A 22,779-nucleotide genomic window follows, 5' to 3' on the forward strand; every position below is an offset into this window, starting at 1 on the left:
CAGACTACGGTGGACATCATACATCCTTCTGGTGACACATACCAGATGGCAAATGTGGGCTCTGCAGTGGGACCTGAAGTTCTAGTGGACGCAGCATCAGAAGAATCTCTCTGACCTGGTCCAGATCTCTGAGGGAATGGCAAACAATTTGCAGTGGTGGCTACCGAACCGCGATTGGGTCAGAGGCAGACCCCTCTCCCATCCCCAACCAGATCTCACAGTAGTTACAGATGCCTCAATCTGTGAATAGGGCGGCCATCCGGGTGAGGTGGAGATCAGAGGACTCTGGTCTCCGGTGGAATCCGGACTCCACATCAGCCTGCTGGGGCTCTGACTGTTCCAACTGACATTGAAAGCCTTTCTATCCTCTATCAAGTGAATGCTTGTGCAGATGTTCATAGACAACACCACTGCCATGGCGTACTGCAACAAACAGGGCGGTGTGAGGTCGTGGACCCTTTGTCAGGAGGCCCTGTGCCTCTGGATGTGGCTGGAACAATAGTGTGTTTTTCTGGTTGTTCAACATCTGGCTGGATCTCTGAACGCCAGAGCAGACAAACTCAGCCAAAGAAGCGTAGGCAATCACAAATGGCATCTCCATCCAGAGGTGGTGCAAGGTCTCTTTCAGCAGTGGGGAGAGCCTTCGTTAGATCTGTTTGCCACCGCTGGGAAGGCGCAATGGCAGCAGTATTTCACGCTGGAGTATCCAAGGCGGCACTCTCTCAAAGATGCTTTTCATCTTCAGTGAAGATCAAGCCTCCTGTACTCCTTTCTCCAATACCACTCCTGCCTATGGAGAGTCCAGTATCCAAAGCATCTCAGTATGGCCATCGAACCTCCGATCAGGCTGCTCCTTTGGGAAGATCTTCTGTCACAGCAGGAGGGGAGCGCTCTCGTCCCAAACTTGCCCAATCTCTGCCTTCTTGCGTGCAGATTTAGTTGCGACAGTTGACAGCTTTGACCTTTATCCTGAAGTCTGTAACTTTATCTTGTAAGTCATGTGTCCCTTTATCAAGAAGGTGTACGCCTGCCATTGGACGAAATTTGTGGCATGGTGTGCAGAAAAATCTGTTGACCGCTTTCTGCCCCTCTTTCTGAGGTTCTGCTTTTCATTCTTTCTCTTGCACAGCAGGACTAAGCCCTGGGCACTCTTAAGGACTGTCACTATGCCATTTTTGCCTTCATCTGGTTGCCTGATCAACCTTATTTGTTCAAGTCTCCTATTTTACATAGGTTCCTTAAAGATCTTCTTCATCTCTTCCCTCCTTCACCATTCATTATGCTTCAGTGGGACCTTAAAATGGTTGTGGCTTTTTTGATGTACGCTCCTTTCGAGCCTCTACACAACTGTCCCCTAAGTCTTCACACCTTGAAGATGACCTTCCTTGTGGCGATTACATCTACCCGCAGTGTGAGTGCACTGCAGGAATTACCTCTCACTCTATCCTGACAAAGTAGTGCTTCACACTCTGACCTCCTTTCTGCCAAAAGTGGTCACTCCTTTTCATTCAGACCAATCCATCACCTTACCTAATTTTTTTGCTCTGCGGAAGAAGAGCGACTCCACCGTCTGGACCCAAAAAGACAGTTGTTGTTCTACCTTGACCTCACGAAAGAGTTCCGGGGCATGACCAACTCTTCATGGGGTATGTTGCTTCAAATGCTCAATGTCAGCCCTCCCAACTGGTGGTGGCAAACACTGCACTGGGCAACAGTGACATCTCTGATTTAGTTTACCGTCACCAGCTTATGCCAAGCTGGTGGGAGTCAGAATTCAACATTTCTTCCCCAATTGGAGATCCATTACTTAAAACAAATGGATCTTACAGATCATTCAAAGGGACTATGCCCTATTACATGATCTTCAACCCACACCAGAGAAAGGCACAGCATGCTACTCCCGACACTTTCTGATTCCTAAAAGGAATAGGGCCTCAGGCCTATCCTGGACTTTCGGCCACTGAATATTTTTCTACAAAAGGACAAATTGAAAATGCTTGTGCTGGCTCAGATTCTTTCTGCTCTGCACCCAGTTTGGATGGTGAATTTAGACTTGCAGAATGCTTATTCCCATACACCATTCCTGCAGTCTCGCTGACGTTATCTGAGGTTCAAGGTCAGGTAAGAACATTTTCATTTTGCCATGCTCCCCTTCATCCTTAGCACAGCACTTCAAATGTTCACAAAAGTGAGGTCTGTTGTTGTTGCCCATCTTCATAGATCTGGCTTCTGAAGGCACGCTTATTTCAGTCAGTTGTGGACCACCTCCAGATGGTGGCAATCCTCTAGACATCCTTGGGATTCTCTATTAACGAGCCAAAGTCATGTCTTAATCCTCAATGAGGATTTGATTAATTGAGGCAGTACTACACACTTGCTTTCAAGACTTCTCACCTCGGCAAATCCTAGGTTATAGTGAAAAAGGCTATGATGCTTCTTGGTCTCCTGGCGTCATGCATTCTCCTTATCTCATATGGCAGATGGCACATTTGGGCCGTGCAGTGGAACCTCCGGTCCCAGTGGCGCAACATGACTCTCCAACAGCATACTGATCTCTGAGGAGGCGGTACAGTATCTGTAATGGTGGTTAATGGAAGCCAACCTGACCTGCATTAGACCACTCTCCCTCCCACACCCAGAGCTCATAGAGGTGACAGATGCGTCAGTGACAATTTGGAGGGTTGGGGGCTGCTCCACCTTTGGAGAGTACTGCTATGGTATCTATACTACATGTGACGAATGGCTCCTTCTGTTGTATCGTAGAGTTAGCAAGACTTCTACTGTAGGCACCTTTCACACTAGTTTATTACACATAGAACCTGCCCAGTTCTGGTCTTTCCTCTTCCCCAATGGTTGAGTCTTGGTCCCACCATAGACCGGAAGTAGTGAGAGCGGCTGTATGGAGAGCAGGTCTCTGATTATTCTTTGAATACAGACCTAGATCATTATCTAAATTAGGCTGCTTCAGAAGATGAAATTCTGCTAGAGCATGGGGGTAGATTTGCTAATTTGTCATCCTACCTGTGGTTTGATTTTTTTGTTCTTATTGGACACCATGAGCACCAAATTCAAGGCCAACAGGTAAGCCTTATAACTGATGCTTCTTCATGACAATGCCTCACCTTATGAATATTATCCAGGCATCAGACTGTATTCAGAAACTTTTTGCCTCTGCCATAGCTCTTCAGCTTTTCTGGGTGGTTCCAAGGCCTTCGATTTGGAGATACCATGGTGCCTGTTGGTGCTCTAAAGTATGCAAAAAGTGATGGAATGCTTGAATTCATCTCAGCCACTGGTAATTACTCGGTCCGCATCCTAGTCCATCTTTATTTTGCACACCATGCCACCTCAGTTTGGACCCAGCTATATGCAAATCAGTCTTGACTTCGCTCCAATGGGAAAAATCCAGCCGAAACTGCCAAGCCAGGTCCTCCCTGAACCAGAACACAAGCAAGCCAAGACTGGTTTTGCCCTTGTTATAGGCTCAACAGCCAGGTATAGCTTGATTCCATTGACAGTGTGCGTGGGACTCACATCTGGGCATATATGAGTCCAAACGTTCTTCACAAAAATTATTACGAATACAAATACTGTGTCTGCAAACTTGGTGTTGGACATTCCAAGTTGCACTAAACTCCTGGAAATTCCAAGTTGCACTAAAGTCCTGTCTGAAATATTTGATTTTGTGGCCACAATATTCAACGGGAAAAATAACTCATAAACTCCAAAGCCCGATCCTCTCAAAAAATATTAAAGCAAAAAAATGGTTAGGAAAAAAAACTAAGACAACTGTATACAACTGATCCCAGTCTAGCAAAATTCAGGATCTTAAAACATCTTAAAACCTGCTAAAATGGACATTATTATGATGAAAATAAGTTACACAGTGCAGCTTTGGACTTATATCCAGGTCGCAATCCTCACAAGAAACATGCAACAGTTCTGGTCCTTAGTGGGTGCTGCAACTAACTCCTATAAAACAGGGAGACTATCATATTCCATATGGTATCTGGAAAGAATAACTGGCTAATTTGTATGGTGGGTTACAATATAAATTCTATGAAATAATCCTGAAAAGGAGGATGTCCAGATAGGCTATCCTACTACTGGAAGCAGAGAGACTCATGAAAATGTCTAACAACTTACATGCTCTTGGGCTGAATGGTCTGCAAGTAGAAGTCATGAAATGCAATTAATCAAAATGGGGCACATTACTGGCTGCATACTAACATTTTGGAAGCCTTTGTTCAAAAGAGCCTCGAGAGGTCACCCCCACAAAGCTAGCTGGACGCAATGCAATCAGCCGATAGCCAAACACATGCTATTCTATCTGCAAAATGAGCAGAAGAGTCCTGGGGAGTAACATTCAATCAGCCAAGTTTCCCCCCAAAATGCTCTACCACAGACAGTATTGTGGCACTATCTATTTTAGCATTGAAAGCACACCTTAATAAGACAAACACTTTGCGTGCTTCATCAATTTTTCCACTGATTTTGAAAAAGTGAATAGATCCAAGCTTTGGGCTAAACTGGATTCAAGGAGGATAGACCAAAGCCCATTTAAATATCTTAATTGACCTTTATAGCGACACATGGATAAGGGTGAATCTGTCGGATGGCAGAGGCCTAACGTCAAACATTACCCGTAACAAATTAAAACAGAGTTGAATCTTGGCCCCACTACTATTTAGCTTGTACATTTCTGACCTTTCTGTTTTACAACAAGACATGAGCAATACACCTAAATTGGCTAGCACCAAAGTTTCTTATATGGCGTACACTGATGACCTTGTCATCCTTTCCACCTCAGTACAACTGACCAGGTTACACGCCTTTTATTTTGGCAACAGTCTGCACATTAACATTAGTAAAAAAAGGTTTTATCATTTGGATGCTGAAACCTTAAAATGTTTTTTTTTTATGCCCTAATAAAATTGAACACTTACTGAATTACAGGCATTTAGGCGCCATAACAGATAGCAAACTAAGCTGGAGATCTTACATATCGCATGTGTACCATAGAGCAGTAAAAAAATTTGCATTAACATATAGCGGGGTGCGATTGATTCAACACTAACGACTGCCAATACAAAAATAAATTCCATCTTTTATATATGGCTCAATGTGCTGTACCCTAGAATAAGAAAAATGGAAACTATATTTCCGAACTGCATCATGAAGTTATTCAACTTATAGAACTCAACACCGCAAAGTTAACAAAGACTTGAGTTTGGGATCATGTCTCTTCACATTTCAACCACCATCCACCACATCAGTTATTTTATTGAGTTTTAACTGGCTGCTGATATTATGAAATGTTAGGTGTCACCTTGCTAATTACAACTTGCCTGCATTGGATTATTTATACAAAATGATTAAAGAAGCATGAAAGGCTTTACTAAAAAAACACCAAGTACACCTAGGGATCCTATATTATGCTGCAACAACCATACTAAGATTTTAATAGTAATAGAAAGGTGAAAATATAATTTTTATGTTTTAGATTTTTATACCTACCTTCTAGTCAGTTCGCTGGTTTTAGAAAACCATGAGGATCACTAACGTATGTTGGATATGTAACCTTTATCAAGAAACATTGTAGCTCCTTTTTTGTCTACGCCCTCAGCTGCGCGATCACCGTAAGAAATACTTGAAACCAATTTTTTAAGGTTGAAGGAATAAGAACAATATCTTATGCCGTTTTATTTTGTTTAAGGTGCTTTGCTACAACGTTTGTAGGTCACATTACAAAATACTTACATTTAGCAACTAAGATTCAAGTAAATTAATGGGAGTTTCACACTGTCAAAGACAGTCCCTCAGGTATAAATCGTTGGTCTTTTTACTTTGCTTCATTTTTTAACAATGCATTTATATATTTATTTAATTACTGTATTCTAAATGTTTTTTAGGAAACAGGAACCATAAAAAACCTTCCGTAATAATATTTTTGGTAGATACAAAATCTTCCTGCAGATTCCTGATCATTCTCCCTCCTCCTCTGTGAGCTACTGCTTTGATTAATAAGATCCCATGGTATGCAAATGTGTTTTGTAATACATTTTACAGTCGTGGCTTTGTTGGTTATTGGCCTCACGCCTTGACGAGGAGCTGAAAACAATTCAGCAACTGACATAAGCATGCACTTTATATGCCCTGGTGTCGTCCGGTCCAAGGGCTAGAGTATCTGTCTTCTAGGATGGAAAGGTGACCGAGCCTCTCCAAGATTTGTTGGGTGTCTCTAGGGGGATCAGCTTTCTCCTCAGGGAAAATGTTTTTTCCTGGCAGAGAACAAAAAAATTGCCTTTCCATGGAATGTGCTGTTCCTCTTGTGTGGAGATCTTCGCTATGGAGATCTCTGCTCAGGGTAAATTAACATGCACAGTTTATTCTATTATTATGTTAAAGCGTTTGTCTGCTTATTTTGTTAAATAGTTTTATTTACCAGTGCCTTTTAACCACGTTGTTTAGTACTGTATACAAATGTCTATTCATTTGCTTTTCTTTGGGCAAATATTCTGCATGCTCCTCATATAAGGAAAATATATCTAATAATATAATTGACTTTTCTTGTGTTTGTAAAATTGCATGTAAAATTGCATATTGTTGAATAACTTGGTTGGGAAAGGTATTAGTACTGCTTGCTCTGGACCAGACTTAAACCTTGTTATGTAGCAGTGAATGTTTTTTATTGTTTTTTTCCCAGGGAAGTTCATGTCTAATGGAATGTCAGTACGTGGACGGCAAGACTTAGAAATTCAAGGTCCTCGACTTAATAGCACAAAAGAAGAGAAAACCTCCATTCAGTATGGAGCTGATCGTCGTTTAGATCCCATTATCACCCCCCCTATGCCTTTATTAGAGGTACTGAACTCTTCTTTGTCTTGTGAAATTTCTGCACATAACCACAGAGAATGAATTATTAGAACACACATTGCTTACACTTTAGACCCTTCTGATAGCCTATAGTTTGAAATCAGTGTTGCCTCATGGCCAGACCATGTCACATTAACATGTCCCTCGGCTACTCCGGAGTGTCTTCTGTTCTTACATATATTCTCCACCTGCTTGCTTTCCACTGGTTTACAATTTTTCACTGTAGACTTATTTTCACAGACCGTATGTGTAGGATAGGTGGATGTAGCAACTATCCCCACAAACTTTAATCATTCACAGTTACCAGAAATATAAAGACTAACCACTGTATTATCATACTTAATACAAATTATTCTCACATTTGATAATCATCAAAAAGTATTTCGATCATGAGAGAAGTGCTCTAATGTACTGTAGTCGACTGAGCTTCAACTGCTGCTTAGTCGAAGGTCATCATCTTAAGAGCTGGGTCTTCAGAAGTGTCAGTGCCCCTAGGGCACAGAGCTTTTCCTAGGCCTCGATCTGTCCTGGCGCAGGCCTTGCAAGCAATCTCTGCCCTTCAACGGTGAGGGCCTGTCCCTCACATGAGAGCCTTGACAGGGAAAAGCTAGCAGGCTCTATCAGCAATGTCAACTGAAGGTATACAGCCTGAAACCCCCCTTCTGCCCACCTCTGGGACTTGATCGGTGAGTGGCTACACTGGAAGGTGGTGAGCCAGATGGTCGGAATTGCTTTTTCGTGAGGCAGCTGTCTGATTCATCCTCTGCCCTGCCACCCCCTCACCCCAGCGATGTTCAGCAGTCGGCTGCATTAACACTAACGGGAAGGTGGTTCTGACTGCTTGTGCCCCTTGCATCCTCAAATGGTGGTCAGCCTCGTAGGGCAGCGGGTAGGTCAAAAGTCCACTTTCAAGAACTCAACAGCGAGAATGGTGCTGACATCATAATGGCAATCAATGGTAGGGTAATGAGAAGAATCGGGCAGCATACTGGTGACCGGGCCTGCCAACTCGAATAGATCTTTGAAAGGGAACTTGTCCCAGCCAAATATTGGGGGCAGTCAGCACTCATGTCACTCTCTTGGGACGCTATTCAGACTTTGGGTAGACCGGGAGCTAAAAGAGCACAAACGGACTGCCCCAGTAAATACCTTTTAGATCTTTGAGAGATGGTCACTGGGATGCTGGAGCCCTGTGCACCTCATGACGGGACAAATTCCTGGTTATCTGCACTGCATGGACTGTATATGACTGGTAAATTATAATCCAACTTCTCCACAGCACTGACCACCCTCTGGCCCAAGCTGTCTCTGATGGTCATGGGATTTGTGGGCTATGACATGTACACTGGCTTGGCATAAGCAACAATTCGAAGCCACAACATAAACTCACTATGTCCCATCAATTAACTAAACTGTCAGGGTATGACTGTCGCCCTCTTTTAACTCAACTTCATTTGAGAGCCCTCGCAAGGCAAGGACATGATTGAGGAGCCCCAAGGATCATTTTGGATAGAAGCAATGGGCAAAAACAAGAACCACAACATCCCAAACCAGGTTAAAAAAATGCCCGCCCGTTTCCTTATCTGGGGGGATTGTGGCTGCTGTGTCCACCACTCACAAATCTGCAGGTAATGGGCATAACATCTAGCTTTCAAAAGAAAAGTCCAAGAGGTAGAGATCAATGTCTTCACTTCAAAACCAAGACCTCAGAATTGTCGTCAACTGGGTCATGGAGGGAGAGGGTGATGCCTCTACCTTGGAAGACTTGGTCGTAAGAATCTATCTCATGACGCAAAAATGTGTCCAGACCTCTACAAAAGCACGTGCAGGATTTTGAGGAGAGAGTGGGCACAAAAACGTCCTATTCACGGGCTTCCCTTAAGGGATAGAGGGCAGCTCTCCAGAGACTTTCTTCGAGCAATGGATTCTTTGCTTCATTTCTGTAGCCAAGCTCTCTGCCTTTTATATTGTGCATGCACACTGAGGCCTTTTCCCAAGGACACCTCCAAGGGCCTTTCCCCAGCTCTTAATTGCCAAAATGCTCACCGGTAGAGACAGATGAAATCCAAAAGGTCATAGAGAATATGGAACAACTGCAATATAAATCCCAGAAGATCATGATTTTCTCGCACTGTACCCAGCAAGTGCAGCTTTAATGGAAATCATTCGGCCATTCACAAGCTTTCTTTCTTATCATAATGCTCTGTTCCATGTGATGTGGGTGTAGAGAGACATATAGGGGAGGCTCTTGTTGGTGCGCACACTTACCTCAATGTTTACGCCAGCTTTCCCCCACCTCTGTATTCCTTTCTTCACTGGTTGTGCATGTGTTTGTTTGCTCACTCCTTGTTCCTCTGCCCTTCACACGCTCTACACCCCTCATCCATCCCCACAGTCTTTAATTCTCAGTCCCACTCTTCATTTTAAAGGTTTTTTCATTTTATTATTTATATATTTACTGTTTTTATAAGGGCACTCAGATGCAAACTGGCAGCATGCTACTTGCTTCCTTTTAATTGTTTATTTTTTTGGGAGCGTGTACTTTGTTTTCACTTTAATTTACCATTGTAAATAGCTATCCGTCATGTGAAAACTGTAAAGTAAAAATAACATGCCAGCTGTGCTTCGTACCCATGCATCACAGTGCATATGTGCACATGATTAATGACATGCACGTGTCACGATGCATATCTGCACAAGCATCATGTTACAAGCATGTGTGTGCATAGTCGTTTGTACGCAATGGCAGCCATCTAGCCATGAGTTTCCTTTAATATGAAAATCATTGCACACTTGCTGGTCAAGCATGCTTATGTGTCATGATGCATGCAAATTGTAATTAAAAAAGGCACTGGCAAAGCCAATAGCTCAGCCTTTTGGAGCCAAAACCTACTGGCTTTGCAATGCTAGTTGTTTTTCCACTGAATACATGTCCACCCACCCTGTAAAATGTTGACCTAGACATGACCTCCTTTATAAACAAAGGTTGATTTATTTTCTCTTCTATTAAAGTCCAAGGCACACCAGTGTGTTTACTGAGGCCATAGCTCTATTTTTAAGGGAGGCTGCGGATCTCTTGGTAGCTTGTATTAGTTCGATAGAATAATTTGATTAAACCATACTAATTTGTTCAAGACACTAACAATTGAGTGTTTTTTCTCCCCTGTAGGTGTTCTTTATCAATTTTCCAACTGGATTGCTATGTGGCGAAATCAGAAAAGCATATGTGGAATTTGTGAATGTGAGCAAGTGCCCTCTTAAAAATTTAAAGGTGGTTTCCAAATGTCCAGAATTTTTCACCTTTGGTAGCAGTACATCTCCTCTGACACCACTGAGTCCTTCCACCTCTGAGAACTGTAGTGCTTACAAGACTGTAGTGACAGATTCTACCTCAGAATGCACAGCATTGTTGTCCTCTGCTGCTCCTTTAGAGTTTGGTGTTGGCTCTAGACTTCAAGCAGAGGTTATAGACATCCCCCTTACAGACTCTGTCCTTTCACCTGGGGCTTCCATTCAACTACCTCTGTGGTTACGTGGACCAGATGAAGAAGGTGTTCATGAGATCAACTTTTTATTTTACTATGAAAGCACAGTGAAGCAATCAAAAATGAGGTAAGTGTTACTTTGTTGTTTTAGCTTAGTTACAGAATTCCTAACATATGCTCCCCTTAACTAGTTTCCTGTAGTTATACTCTAGATAAGGTCAACAGTTTATCAGTATAATGTTGAACTATTAATAAAATAAAGTAAGACTAACAATTGTGAATTTAATTCCTGCCCTATAGTTTTTTCAAAACTTCATAAACATTTTTTGTAGATTCCTGTTAATCTTTGAATTGTTTTTTCACAGATGTCCCTATCCTTTACTTTCTACTACACCAGCAAGTGAATGGATTTTGGTTGCAAATTGCAGTCTTGATAAAAAGCTCACCTAGGAAATGCCACATTGTATCATGTGGAGGAGAATAAACAGCTTGATTTTTGATACTCCGTTTCCATCCTCGGTGGAGCACCAAAATAGCTCTTACAATTCGCTATTGATAACATCAGATCCATCCTTAATTTAGGGGAAACAGTTAGAATGGTCCTTTTGGCTCTCTGCTGCATTTCTTATTGCGGGCCATTCCATTCTGCTCAGGTGCTATCTGAGCTTGGAATTCATGGTGGTTAATTCCAATGGGGGAGATGGCCTGACTGGAAGATATACCTTAGGGTTGCCAAGAAACCTTTAATCACTGGAATTCTAAAGAATGGTTTTTGAGCTACAATTTGTTTTTATGCACTGATAGCTTCCTTAAACAGAAGATTCCCAGTAGTACATTTTTGATTCTTTACTACCTCCATTGTTTGATTTTCATATATAGGGATCTTGTTCAAATTGTTATTAAATATTGAGATCTACAGAGAGATCAACAATAAGAGGACATTGGCATTTCATCACTCTATATATTTAAGAAAAAGAAAAGTAAAACATTTTGCAGCACCCCAATTAATTTGATAACTCATTTAGTCTGGTAATACATTTTTTTTTTAAGAATTAAAAAAAAATTTAAAAAAATTAAAACACATCAATTTATTTACTGGGTAATACAATAGTTGAATTACTGCTTTTGTTTATTTAGCCCCATTTTGTTCAATAAAAAGTGTTTTTAAAAGATTGTTGAGATGATTTTAGGGCAGGACATGCAAATAAAACTTGCTCTAGCATTTGTACAGCATCATTGCATAAAGTACATACTCTGTCCGACCATTTCACATGCCGCTAAGCATCAGTCACACTAGTAGGAGGCAAACAGTTTAGCCTGCACAATAATGTGCATCTGCGAACTCTGTGATGTAATTTCCAGCTTGGGTAAGGTTGAGGTACTTCAACTCGACAAGCCCAAACTACTTCACATAACCTCATCTTTTTACTACATAATCTGACATCATTTTCCTTAGAGCTATTTTTCATAAATACTTTCAAATAATTTTAAAGTTGATAATGGCTCAAATTTTGTGAATCTTCCTTCCTGAAGCTAAAGTGCAAATCGAAAATGCGTTATTAATGTACCATGCCCTTTTTAGTGTGCAAAACATTCTGTGGCTAATAAATTCCTGAGTGTGTCATTTGAATGTATCAGGCAATAGCACCAATGAATAACAGCTGCCAAACCCCCTATAACTGTGCTGATCAGATCCATTTCTAATCTAGTGTCTCCATTGGTGCAATCGTATTTAAGGTGCAAACAGAAAGCAATATTCTTCCTTCAGCCCTATGCATAAAATGCAAATGATCTAGTTTTACTGTCTCTATTCCATATAACAGGGTCAGAGGAATTTTCATTTTATAAACCGTTAAAAGATGGTTAAAATGCCTTTGACCTGTAACTCCATAAAGTGCTTTGAGTGCATTTGCATGGGCCGTCGCCCTAGTCATCAAATCTGCAGTACGCTCTTTATCAGTTAAATTGGCAGTGAATATTTTCCCTAGGTAGGGGTACGATTTAACTGCTTCTAGTGCAGTACTACCTAGACACGAGTTGTATTTCATGGTTACACGACAGTCCCTTGCACTTGATGATCTTACTTTTTCTTTAACAAATGAGTTTCGGCATAAGAAAACAGAATATTCAGACGATTCTGTAATCCTTTTGGAGTCCACTATAAGACAGTGTCGTCCGCATACAATAACGTGCCCAAACTCTAAGTCGCCAGTTTAGGAGGCCTCCACCTACCTGACCCATTAATTTTTGCAGGTCAGCCATATATAACAAAAAATGAAGAGGAGACCAGATGCATCCTTTTTTTAAGCCGTTCATAGCGTCTGTTTTTCGTATAATGCCACGCTTGCCTCCAAACGTGACACAGCACCATGCCGAAGTATGTAGGGCAATGATAAGCTTCAGAAGACCCTCTAGAGTTCCCATTTCCCTAAGTTCCCTTCACTGGGTGGCCTGTCCATATGGTGTAAAAATCAATGTAGGCTGTGTAGACCGGCATACCCCTCCTCTGAACATACTTTTCCAGGATTATCTGCAGCGTTATATTATCCAGAGTGGAACAATTTGGTCTAAAACCAGCTTGTTCCAGAGGCACCATTTTCCTCTCCTCTACCAACACTGTAAGTTACTTAAGAGACACTTAGCGAAGATTTTCCCAGTGGCTTCCAGCAGCGTGATTTGCCTATAACTACTAGGGACTGTAATTTTGCATGTAGTGGGAAGATGATACTTCCTCTCCAAGAATCAGAAGTCACTCTGGTTAAGAAGCAGTGTTTAAATAATGCTGTCAAGTATCTAGCCCATGAATCAAGCTCTAACTTTTGTTGTAATGGGCATTTGACAGAGCCTCTTGCACCTGTTTTCCAAGCAAGCTTGTTCTAAGTAGATCTTTCACCAGCGCCCCAGGGATCATAAATAACGGAAAAGAGGCCACTTAAATTCCGAAAATCTCTTATGCATTTTGGATAAGATTTAATTTGTTTTTCACTTTATCACCTTTAATTTTTCATTACGTAGAGCTGTGGTGGTTGCTGTGGCATTTAAACAAGCACCTTGAGATTCTTTGTATGTGATATGTGTAAGAAAACTGCCACCTAACTGTTGTAGATAAGGCAATGCAGAATCACATGCATTAATAAAGATGCCTGCCTGGCTCATACATCCATTTGTATTTTTTTCCCCCTGCGGAGATAAGGAATCTTAAACTGAGTTCTTTAAAATAAGAATGGGACAATGTAGCTCTCCTAGAATTCATAACAGTTAGATTTTCTGCTTTAGTTGAAATGTCATAATGAAATGTTAACTATAAGAGCAAAGTGTAATTATTAAATACATACTCTTAACAATTAACAACAGTTTGAGAATATATAGATTGGAACAATAGATCATCGGTTCTTGCTGGCACTCCAATAAATATCTGCTTAGTAATCCATAGTTTGTTAGTTTCTTGTGCTGAATTGGTTGCTTTTCCATCCATAGGCCAATGCAGAATAAGAATAACCTCTGTGTCAGATGACAAATATAGTCTAAATTTTCACTGAGGTGTTATGCGAAGCCTGATCAAGTGAATACAAGCTAAATTCAAGTGCATGACTGAAGTATGTTTATGCCTTTTTCAATTGATTGTGAACAAGTAATAAAGTTCAATTCCATGAAGTAAAAGCAGTATATACTTGGAATGCAACACAATCTCGTTATTCTTTGCTTGTATTGTATGGCAATCCAGATGAGTTTTGGACACAAAGTCTTTCGCCTTGGGGAACTTAATGCCATGTAATTCTTGTCAAAATAGGGAGCATTTACATAAAAATAGGTTAATGGCATTTCCCTGTCATAACTGCATACATTACAATAATTTAATACAAGAACCCTCTCTACTACATTCACATAAGGCTATCCTAATACAACTTCAACACCACAGCGATTACACCAGCAATTGCTTCTACTCGATTAATGTCCCTGTGAACTTCTATACATTGGCAAGACCAAAAGGAATATCAAGCTAAGACTTTCCTAACATAAAAGTTACATATACAACAAATCTGATAAATCTTCGGTTGCTGTGCATTTCAATTCTATGAAACACCATTTTTCACAGTTGAAGTTTCAGATAATTGACAGAATTGAAAATATTCCAGAAAGATACCAAAAAGACCTTATTACAAAGGCAATGATATTGGATTCGGAAACTTGACACATTGCAACCATGTAGGTTGAATGATCAGAGTAAAATTTATTTTTTCTGGCTGAATTAATATATGCATGTGTGTAACATTTACTTCAGTTAGAGGATGTGTTATATCAGTTTGAGTTTTATAGATAGATTGTTTTTCACTTTTCTGAGATACTTGGATTTATCCTCAAAGAGGTCCAATAGGGCCATAATCACCTGTTGTTACTTCCCATGCTCTTCTCATTAACTTGCTAAATGTTTCATAATTTTCACACACACTGTTATTTTCACACTACAATATTGCTGCCGCGTCTTTGGACAGTGGATGAACGACTGCGCCAACACCATCACCCCCCTCAAGAAACCCTCCAACACCCACACTAGCAAGAAAGCCAGCTGGTTCACCGAAGACCTCCAAGCGAACCTGCCGAAAACTCGAAAAAAAAACTGGACTGTGAATGAACACCGGAAAGCTATGCAGCCCACAAGAACGCCACCCGCTCACACCACCACCACCTCATCAGATCCGCCAAAAGGACCTCCTTCAAAGACCGCCTAGACAACAACACACACAACAGCAAAGAGCTCTTCAACATTGTGAAGGAACTCTCCAACCCCACCTCCAACACCAATGACATCCCACCTTCACAAAACCTGTGCGACTCGCTGGCCACCTTCTTCCATAGCAAGATCGCAGACATCCACGACAGCTTCAACGCTGTCACCACCCCGGCAACCACTGAGACCCCCGCTCCCACAACCACCACCCGCACCAACCACCTGATCGCCTGGACCAACATCAATGACGACGACACCATCAAGATCATGAACACCGTCCACTCCGGATCCCCGGAAGACCCCTGCCCACACCACATCTTCAACAAAGCCAGCAGCACCATTGAACCCCATCTCCGGAAAACCATCAACATCTCCTTCGAGACAGCGACCTTCCCGGAGAGCTGGAAGCACGCAGAGATCAACGCCTTACTCAAGACACCCAAGGCGGACCCCAAGAACTTCCGACCCATCTCTATGCTCCCGTTTCCGCCGAAGATAATCGAAAAGGCCATCAACAAAGTACTGACCAGCTTCCTCGAGGAGAACAGCATCCTGGACCCGTCCCAGTCCGGGTTCCGCAGCAACCACAGCACCGAAACTGCCCTCCTCACCGCCACGATGACATCCGGACCCTGCTAGACAACGGAGAAACCGCGGCCCTCATCCTCCTGGACCTGTCAGCCGCCTTCGACACGGTCTGCCACCGCACACTATGAACACGCCTCTACGACGCCAGAATCCAAAAGAAGTCCCTGGACTGTACCTCCTCCTTCCTCTCTGGCAGAACACCGAGCGTCTGCCCCCCCCCCCCCCCCCCTTCCGCTCCGAAGCCACCGAGATCATCTGCGACGTACCCCAAGGCTCATCCCACAGCCCAACGTGGTTCAACGTCTACATGGCACCACTCGCCCACATCGCACGACCTCAACATCATCTACTACGCCGACGACACCAGGCTGATCCTCTCCCTCACCAAGGACCCCCACACCACCAAAACCAACCTCCACGAAGGAATGAAGGCAGTCGCCGACTGGATGAGGAACAGTGGACTGAAGCTGAACTCGGACAAGACTGAGGTCCTCATCCTCGGATCCACCCCGCGGCCTGGGACGACTCCTGGTGGCCGACTGCACAAGGAACACCCCCAACACCCACCGACCACGCACGCAACCTAGGGGTCATCCTCGATTCTACCCTTTCTATGACGATGCAGGTAAACGCCGTCTCCTCCTCCTGCTTCAACACCCTCTGCATGCTTCGCAGGATCTTCAAGTGGATCCCCACCGAAACAAGAGGGACGGTCACCCAGGCCCTCGTCAGCAGTAGACTGGACTACGGAAATGCACTCTACGCAGGAGCCCAGGCCAAACTCCTGAAACGGCTTCAACGCATCCAGAACGCCTCCGCACCCCTGTTCCTCGACATCCCTTGCTGCAGCCACATCACACCCCACCTGAGAGACCTGCAGTGGCTCCCTGTCAACAAGAGGATAACCTTCAAACTCCTCACCCACGCACACAAGGCACTCCACAACACCGGACCATCGTACCTCAACAGCCGACTCAGCCTCTACACCCCCACCCGTCCGCTCCGCAGACCGCGCCCTTGCGTCCGTCCCCCGCATCCGAAGAGTGACCGGCGGCGGCAGATCATTCTCCCACCTCGCCGCCAAGACATGGAACACCCTCCCCATCCGCCTGCGGCAGACCGGATACCTTCTGACCTTCAGAAGAACTCTCAAGAACTGGCTTTTCAAACAGTAGCAGCCCCCCAACCACCCCCCCCCCCCCCCCCAGCGCTTTGATACCCTCGCGAGTATGTGGTGCGCTTTACAAATGCCATGATTCATTGATGTTAATCAGGTTCTCACATCTTCACTTCTTAACCACATTCATCACGCAGACACAACAACCCTGAATTTTTCATAACAGTTTGGCAGTTTTCTGCTAATTCCAGTCTCCGTTTCATATTCCAAGATGCCTACCATGGTTTCTACGAAGTCACAGTACTTTTAGTGTTCTGACGTGTGACACTTATTTTACACTCAGAGGCTCTCAGCTATCGACACAATTCATTACATTGGGTAAGTGCCCCATTTTACGTAATGTTAAATTTGCATGTATCACAGAGTTCAGGGTAACGTCAACTAATTTTTGAACTATGACATCCACTGTTTCTATTTTCATCTTAAACACACTGGGTAGATGCAACTTCAGGACACAAGTTCACTGTCTCCTAGTTTGAGCTTTTCACACTTATTAGGTTCTTGTGTTTTTATGACATTCTAATCCATTTTACACAAGTTAACACTCACGAAGCTGCAACGATTTTGTTTTCTGGTAACACTTTGACAGATGCCATTAACCTCCTTTTATGTAAGTACTCTCGCCTTTGACAAGTACCTTGTGTTTGTTGCCCTAGATTTGTATGCCATAATAAATTGGCTCACGTTCTCCCAGATGAAGGACCTTTCATTCAAAATGCATCGGGGTTACCTTACAATACAAGCAAAGAATAACAAGATTGTGTTGTATCCCAAGTATAAATTGCATTTACTTTCTGGAATTGAACTTTATACCTTGATTACTATCAAATAAAGACAGAATAAACATAATTTAGTTATAAACTTGAACTGGGCTTACATTTACTTGATCTTAGACTTAGCCTAACACCTTAGTGCGAATTGGGACTATATTTGTCATCTGACATAAAGCTTATATAGCAGATCCAATTTCACTGAATGCATGATCCACGTAGCAGAATGGATGATAACCAACTGCTTGAAACTCAACACCGAAAAGGAGAACTGCTGATCTCCGGGTACAAAAACTCTCCCTGGGGGTCATCAGAGAGAGGTCTTACTCTGTCACCAGGTACCATGTACTCAACCTGGGGATCGTATTAGATGACAAACTCAACAAGGTCGCTCTGGTGAACGCAATTAGCCCCTCCTGCTTCCACCTGCTACTCCGCGTTAAACACATTTTCAGATGGATTCCTAATCACCAGCAGACTTGACTACGGCAACGCACTCTATATCAGAATCTCCAACTACCTCCTCCACTGTCTTCAGGCCATCCAGTAAACAGCTGCAAGACTCATCCTGGCCCTCCTTGGTGCATTCATATCGTGCCTCACCTCAGAGATCTCCATTGGCTCCTGATAAACAAATGTTGCCAATTCAAACTCCCCCCACACTCCTAGAAGGCGCTGCACAACATTGAACATGCATTCCTCAGCTGCCGCCTCCACTTCCCCAGGCCCCCAGACACCTTCGCTATGCCTCTCTCTTGCACACACACTCTGCAGAACAGGATGGCAAGACTCCTCACACTCAAACAATAAAATGACCTTCCTCTACACCTAAGGGCCTCCTCCTTGCTTCCAGAATTCCGTAAGAAGCTGAAGACCCTACTCTTCAACTAAGACCCAGCAGACGACCTTCACACCTGCTCCAGCGCTTCCATACCCCTCGGGTGATTAGTCGCACTTTACAAATCCCTATAACATAACATAACATAGCATAACACAAGATATAGCTTGTAGTTATTTAAACTTATCTGAAGACAGTGCAGGATCCATTTTGCAAACCTGGCAGCACTTTGAGATCACAGTATAGCAACAGGTACCTTTCTATTTTACTATCCAGAGGAGATTTGTGTTTTTATTCAGGGCTGTTTTAGTGCCTAATTTTGCTACCTTACTCAATGGATTTAACCGAAGAAGTAACCATGTGGAAAACAAAGCGTGCCTATTGTTCTAATAATCTTAACTATACAACAATTGGCGATTTTATGCCGGCTATCTCCAATACCAAATATTTTAGTAGTTTGTACTTCATCCCAAAAACAGTGAGTTCTGAATCACCATCAGAACCCCATTTACGCCATACGCTTTATTACAGAAGGCCAAAGCTTTAATTAAATCCCATCCACTGTTAATTCCCAGTCTGAATGTCAATCAGCCACATACCCTAAACCACCATTCCTCTAAGAAAGAAAGGTCACTTCTCTTCCAGGGGATACTCATCAATAGTCGTAAGCAGTGAATTATCCCCGCCCATGTGTGGGATACCAGAGTGTGTGTGTGTGTGTGTGTTTATGTATATATATATATCTATATCCAGAACATAAAGTAGATAGACTTTCAACCCCATACACCTACATATGTATGCATACCTACATATATGTAAATATGCAGCCCCATCAAACAGTCCAAAACAAATAGGGCAAACCGCCAAAATTACATCAGTTTTACTTCTATAACAATAAGTTTCTCAAGACTGCTTGTAATAGAAACCATATGCTATAATGGTTTCAAACAAGACTCCTTTATTTTCCAAAAATAAGGAAGAACAGGTCATTGCAGGCAGTTTGGCCCATGGGCTGCATAAGACTAACTGTCTTAGTACAGAAAATACAACTGGCACCTTACCTTTACGGCTTACAAGCATCTACGCACTTTGCCTTTAAGAACCTCAAGGAACACTCTGCTCTCAGCATGCCCCACAGGTGACAGTTAGGTAAGTTCTTTTTTCTGGCTCCTTCTGTGAGGATCCTGGAGCTTGAGCTCGACAGTTTTCGGACTTTTCTGTCAGGAATTGTTATTTTTCTTGTTTTTTTGCGGTTCTCCTGTGCTGGTTGAAGTTAATCTTCATTTTCTGACAGAAATTCTTCATTTTTTCCTGTCAGACTGTTAGCTCTTTTCCGCAATTGTCCAGCCTGTGGAAAGAAGATGGCCATTTCAGATCCACATTCTGTGTGTATCGTCTGTCTTCCTTCTAGTCACAATATAGACTTGTGTTATCACTGCAAGAAGTTTTCTGCGAGGACTCTACGTGATAGAGAGGATTCGCCTTCAAGCTGTGCTGATGAGAGGATTAGCCCGGCTGGAAAGTGGCCTTGGGAGTCAAGAGCCCTCCTCTCATCAGGAACGTCGACGCCAGCATCATTCTGCCTCTTCAGCATCGAAAAAACGGCAAGTTCCAGACTGTTCGCCATCGACGTCGTTACTGCCGTCGAAGAAAAGGCCTACACAGTCTCCGACGTCGAGACGGCGTGAGTCTCCGTCGTCGAGAAAGGCTTTGACGTCGAAGCAGACTACCTCTGGCTCGAGGTGTGTTCAGGATGCGGGTCAATCGACGTCTAAGCACCCATCAATGTCTAGACGCACATCGACGTCGAGGCATTGTCCCTCGCCTCACCGTAGGTCAACGTCGAGAAGTTCGCTGGCAGCGAAGAGACCTCGAGACCAGTCGACGTCGAGAGCATTGAAGTCAAGCTCCCCTTTGAAGAAGGTGGGGTCGCCGTTGAGGACAGCGAGGTCCTTAACTCCTGCCACGCATCGCCACACGTTGGGGGAGAAGCACGGGTCGACGTCAAAGGAGATGCATACGTCGACGTCGAGGGACAAAGAGCCTGCTGCTGCCTCGGAGGAGGGTGGAGCTGCATCTCGTTCACCCTCAAGGACTTCTTCGTCTCCAGGACTCCATATTGTCCAGGTTTCCCCGGAGGGCTCTCCGGTGATTGGCGAAGAGCCTCGGCGTAAAAAGTCTAAAGCCCTCAGTAGCCCGGGTTCGGACTATTCCTGTACCTACTCTTCTTCACACGTGCCAAGATCTCGGTCACGTACTGAGGCTCCACAGAGATCACCACGAAGGTCAAGATCGCCAACGGGGGTGTATTCTAGAAGAAGTCCGCGCAGATCGTGCTCTTCGCGTTCCCGTCATGTCCGTTCAAGGGACAGATCTCACTCTTATCACTCTTCACCGAAGAGAAGGCGACAGAGGTCTCCCACCTGGTCGTCGTCTTCTACCAGATCCTCGAGAGGAGATTACTCTCCAACTTTCACTTCTACACCTCCATCAAGAGTCTCCAATTGATTATCTCATCACCTTCAATGAGGTACTCTGTAGAGGAGCGAGTAAGCTAAACATTAGTATGTCATTACCTACTGTTTCCTCTTCGGTGATTTTTCAGACTCTCCATCACCGTTCTTCAGTCAGGCCTTTACTGCCTCTTGTCCCTGGCATTATCGAGCTTGCTACGCAGATTTTCCTGACACCAGCAACGGTGGGTTCTGTGCCCTCCCGGATAGTGAAGAAATACAAGGCTCCTGATCAAGATCCACTATTTCTTAGCTCTGATCCTCCTCCAGATTCCATCATTGTGGCAGCGGCTAGGAAGACACACCCTTCTATGTCTTCCTCCTCAGCACCTCCAGATAGGGACAGCAAATTGATGGACTCTATGGGTAGAAAGATGTGCAACACATCAGCATCTTTCATGAAAGTCGCCGGTGCCTCCGCTCTGCTGGGGAGATATGATAGATCCTTGTGGGATTCTCTGGGCCGTTTTGCAGACAAACTCCCTAAAGAAGATCAGCAAGATTTTCGGGAAATACTGCAAGAGGGAGGACTTGTGGCGAATCAGATTATTAGTGCTTCCGCTGATTTAGCTGATCTGGCTGCCCACGGGTACTCCCATTGTATCTGTTCAAGACGTTCTGCGTGGCTACGGTTGACTGGCCTCAAGCCTGAGGTACAGCAGAAGATTACCAATCTACCATTCAATGGGTCTTCTCTCTTCGGTTTGCATGCGGACGATGAAATGGCAAAGATGAAAGCAGAATTGGACACAGTGAAAGCTGTGGGGCTGGAGAAGAAGAAAGAATTTTGCAGGCGTTTTCGCTCCTACGATAAACGCCCATTTCAGCAGAGGGGTCAAACCTCTCAGTGGTCGTCTCAGGGTCATCGGCAGCAACAGAGGTCTCATTTTCACCAACAAAGACCAGGAAGAGGGAACAATAAGCAGCAGACCTCTACCTCAAAGCAACCATCAAAGCAATGAGGGAGTGCTTCCTCTAAACACGTTGTCCACTCCGGTAGGGGGAAGGATCGCTGGTCATCTGGAGGAGTGGAGACATATAACCGACGACAAATGGGTGTTATATATCGTCAAGAATGGTTATCTGCTATGATTCAAGACCCCACCGCCATCGATTCCTACGAGTTGTGGACTCCGCTTGTGTCATCCTATTTTACACGAGGAAGTAAACAATCTTCTGCAAAAGAAAGCCATAGAGTATGTTCCTGTTCATCAGAGGAGCCAGGGGATATACTCTCGATATTTCCTGGTTGAAAAAAGAGGTCCTTCAGTGGAGTACAGACCAATTATGGACCTATGCATCTTGAACAAATCTATCCGCAAAGAAAACTTTCGGATGCTTGCTCTGCACCAGATCTTCCCTCATTTACATCAATGAGACTGGATGTGCCTCATAGATCTGCAGGACACCTATTTTCACATTCCAGTGTCCAGAAAACATCGGATATTTCTCCGTTTTCAGGTTGCTCTGCGCCATTATCCGTTCCGAGTTCGGACTCAAGTCAGCCTCAAGGACTTTTTCAAAGTGCATGGCAGTGGTGGCGGCTTTTGTTTGCAGGCGAAGAATATTTATTTATCCATACCTGGACGACTGGCTTCTGAAGAGTTCCACTCCAGCCCTACTTAAGTTGCATCTCTCCTACAGTCTCCAGATTGTGTACAAACTGGGCCTACGAGTCAATTTCAAAAAATCTATTCTCAACCCGACTCAGAACATTCACTACCTAGGATCGTCGTTAAACATCATGGAGGCAAGCATTTGTCCTTCGGCGGAGAGATTTTCATCGATCAGGATGAAATGCCA

At 43.7% G+C, this 22,779-nt stretch overlaps 1 protein-coding gene across 2 annotated transcripts in view; it reads left to right on the forward strand.

Moving 5' to 3' along the window:
- The window catches only part of TRAPPC8 (trafficking protein particle complex subunit 8), a 1,257,619-nt gene that overhangs the window by 866,563 nt on the left and 368,277 nt on the right, over positions 1–22,779 (forward strand). For both annotated transcript variants that reach the window (XM_085605699.1, XM_085605700.1), the window contains 2 exons: positions 6,707–6,864; positions 10,046–10,488. In XM_085605699.1, coding sequence (XP_085461825.1) covers positions 6,707–6,864; positions 10,046–10,488 — 601 coding nt within the window. The remainder of the gene's footprint in view (positions 1–6,706; positions 6,865–10,045; positions 10,489–22,779) is intronic.

Source organism: Triturus cristatus, chromosome 5_1 (assembly GCF_964204655.1).
Source record: "Triturus cristatus chromosome 5_1, aTriCri1.1, whole genome shotgun sequence".
NCBI classification, from domain to species: domain Eukaryota; kingdom Metazoa; phylum Chordata; class Amphibia; order Caudata; family Salamandridae; genus Triturus; species Triturus cristatus.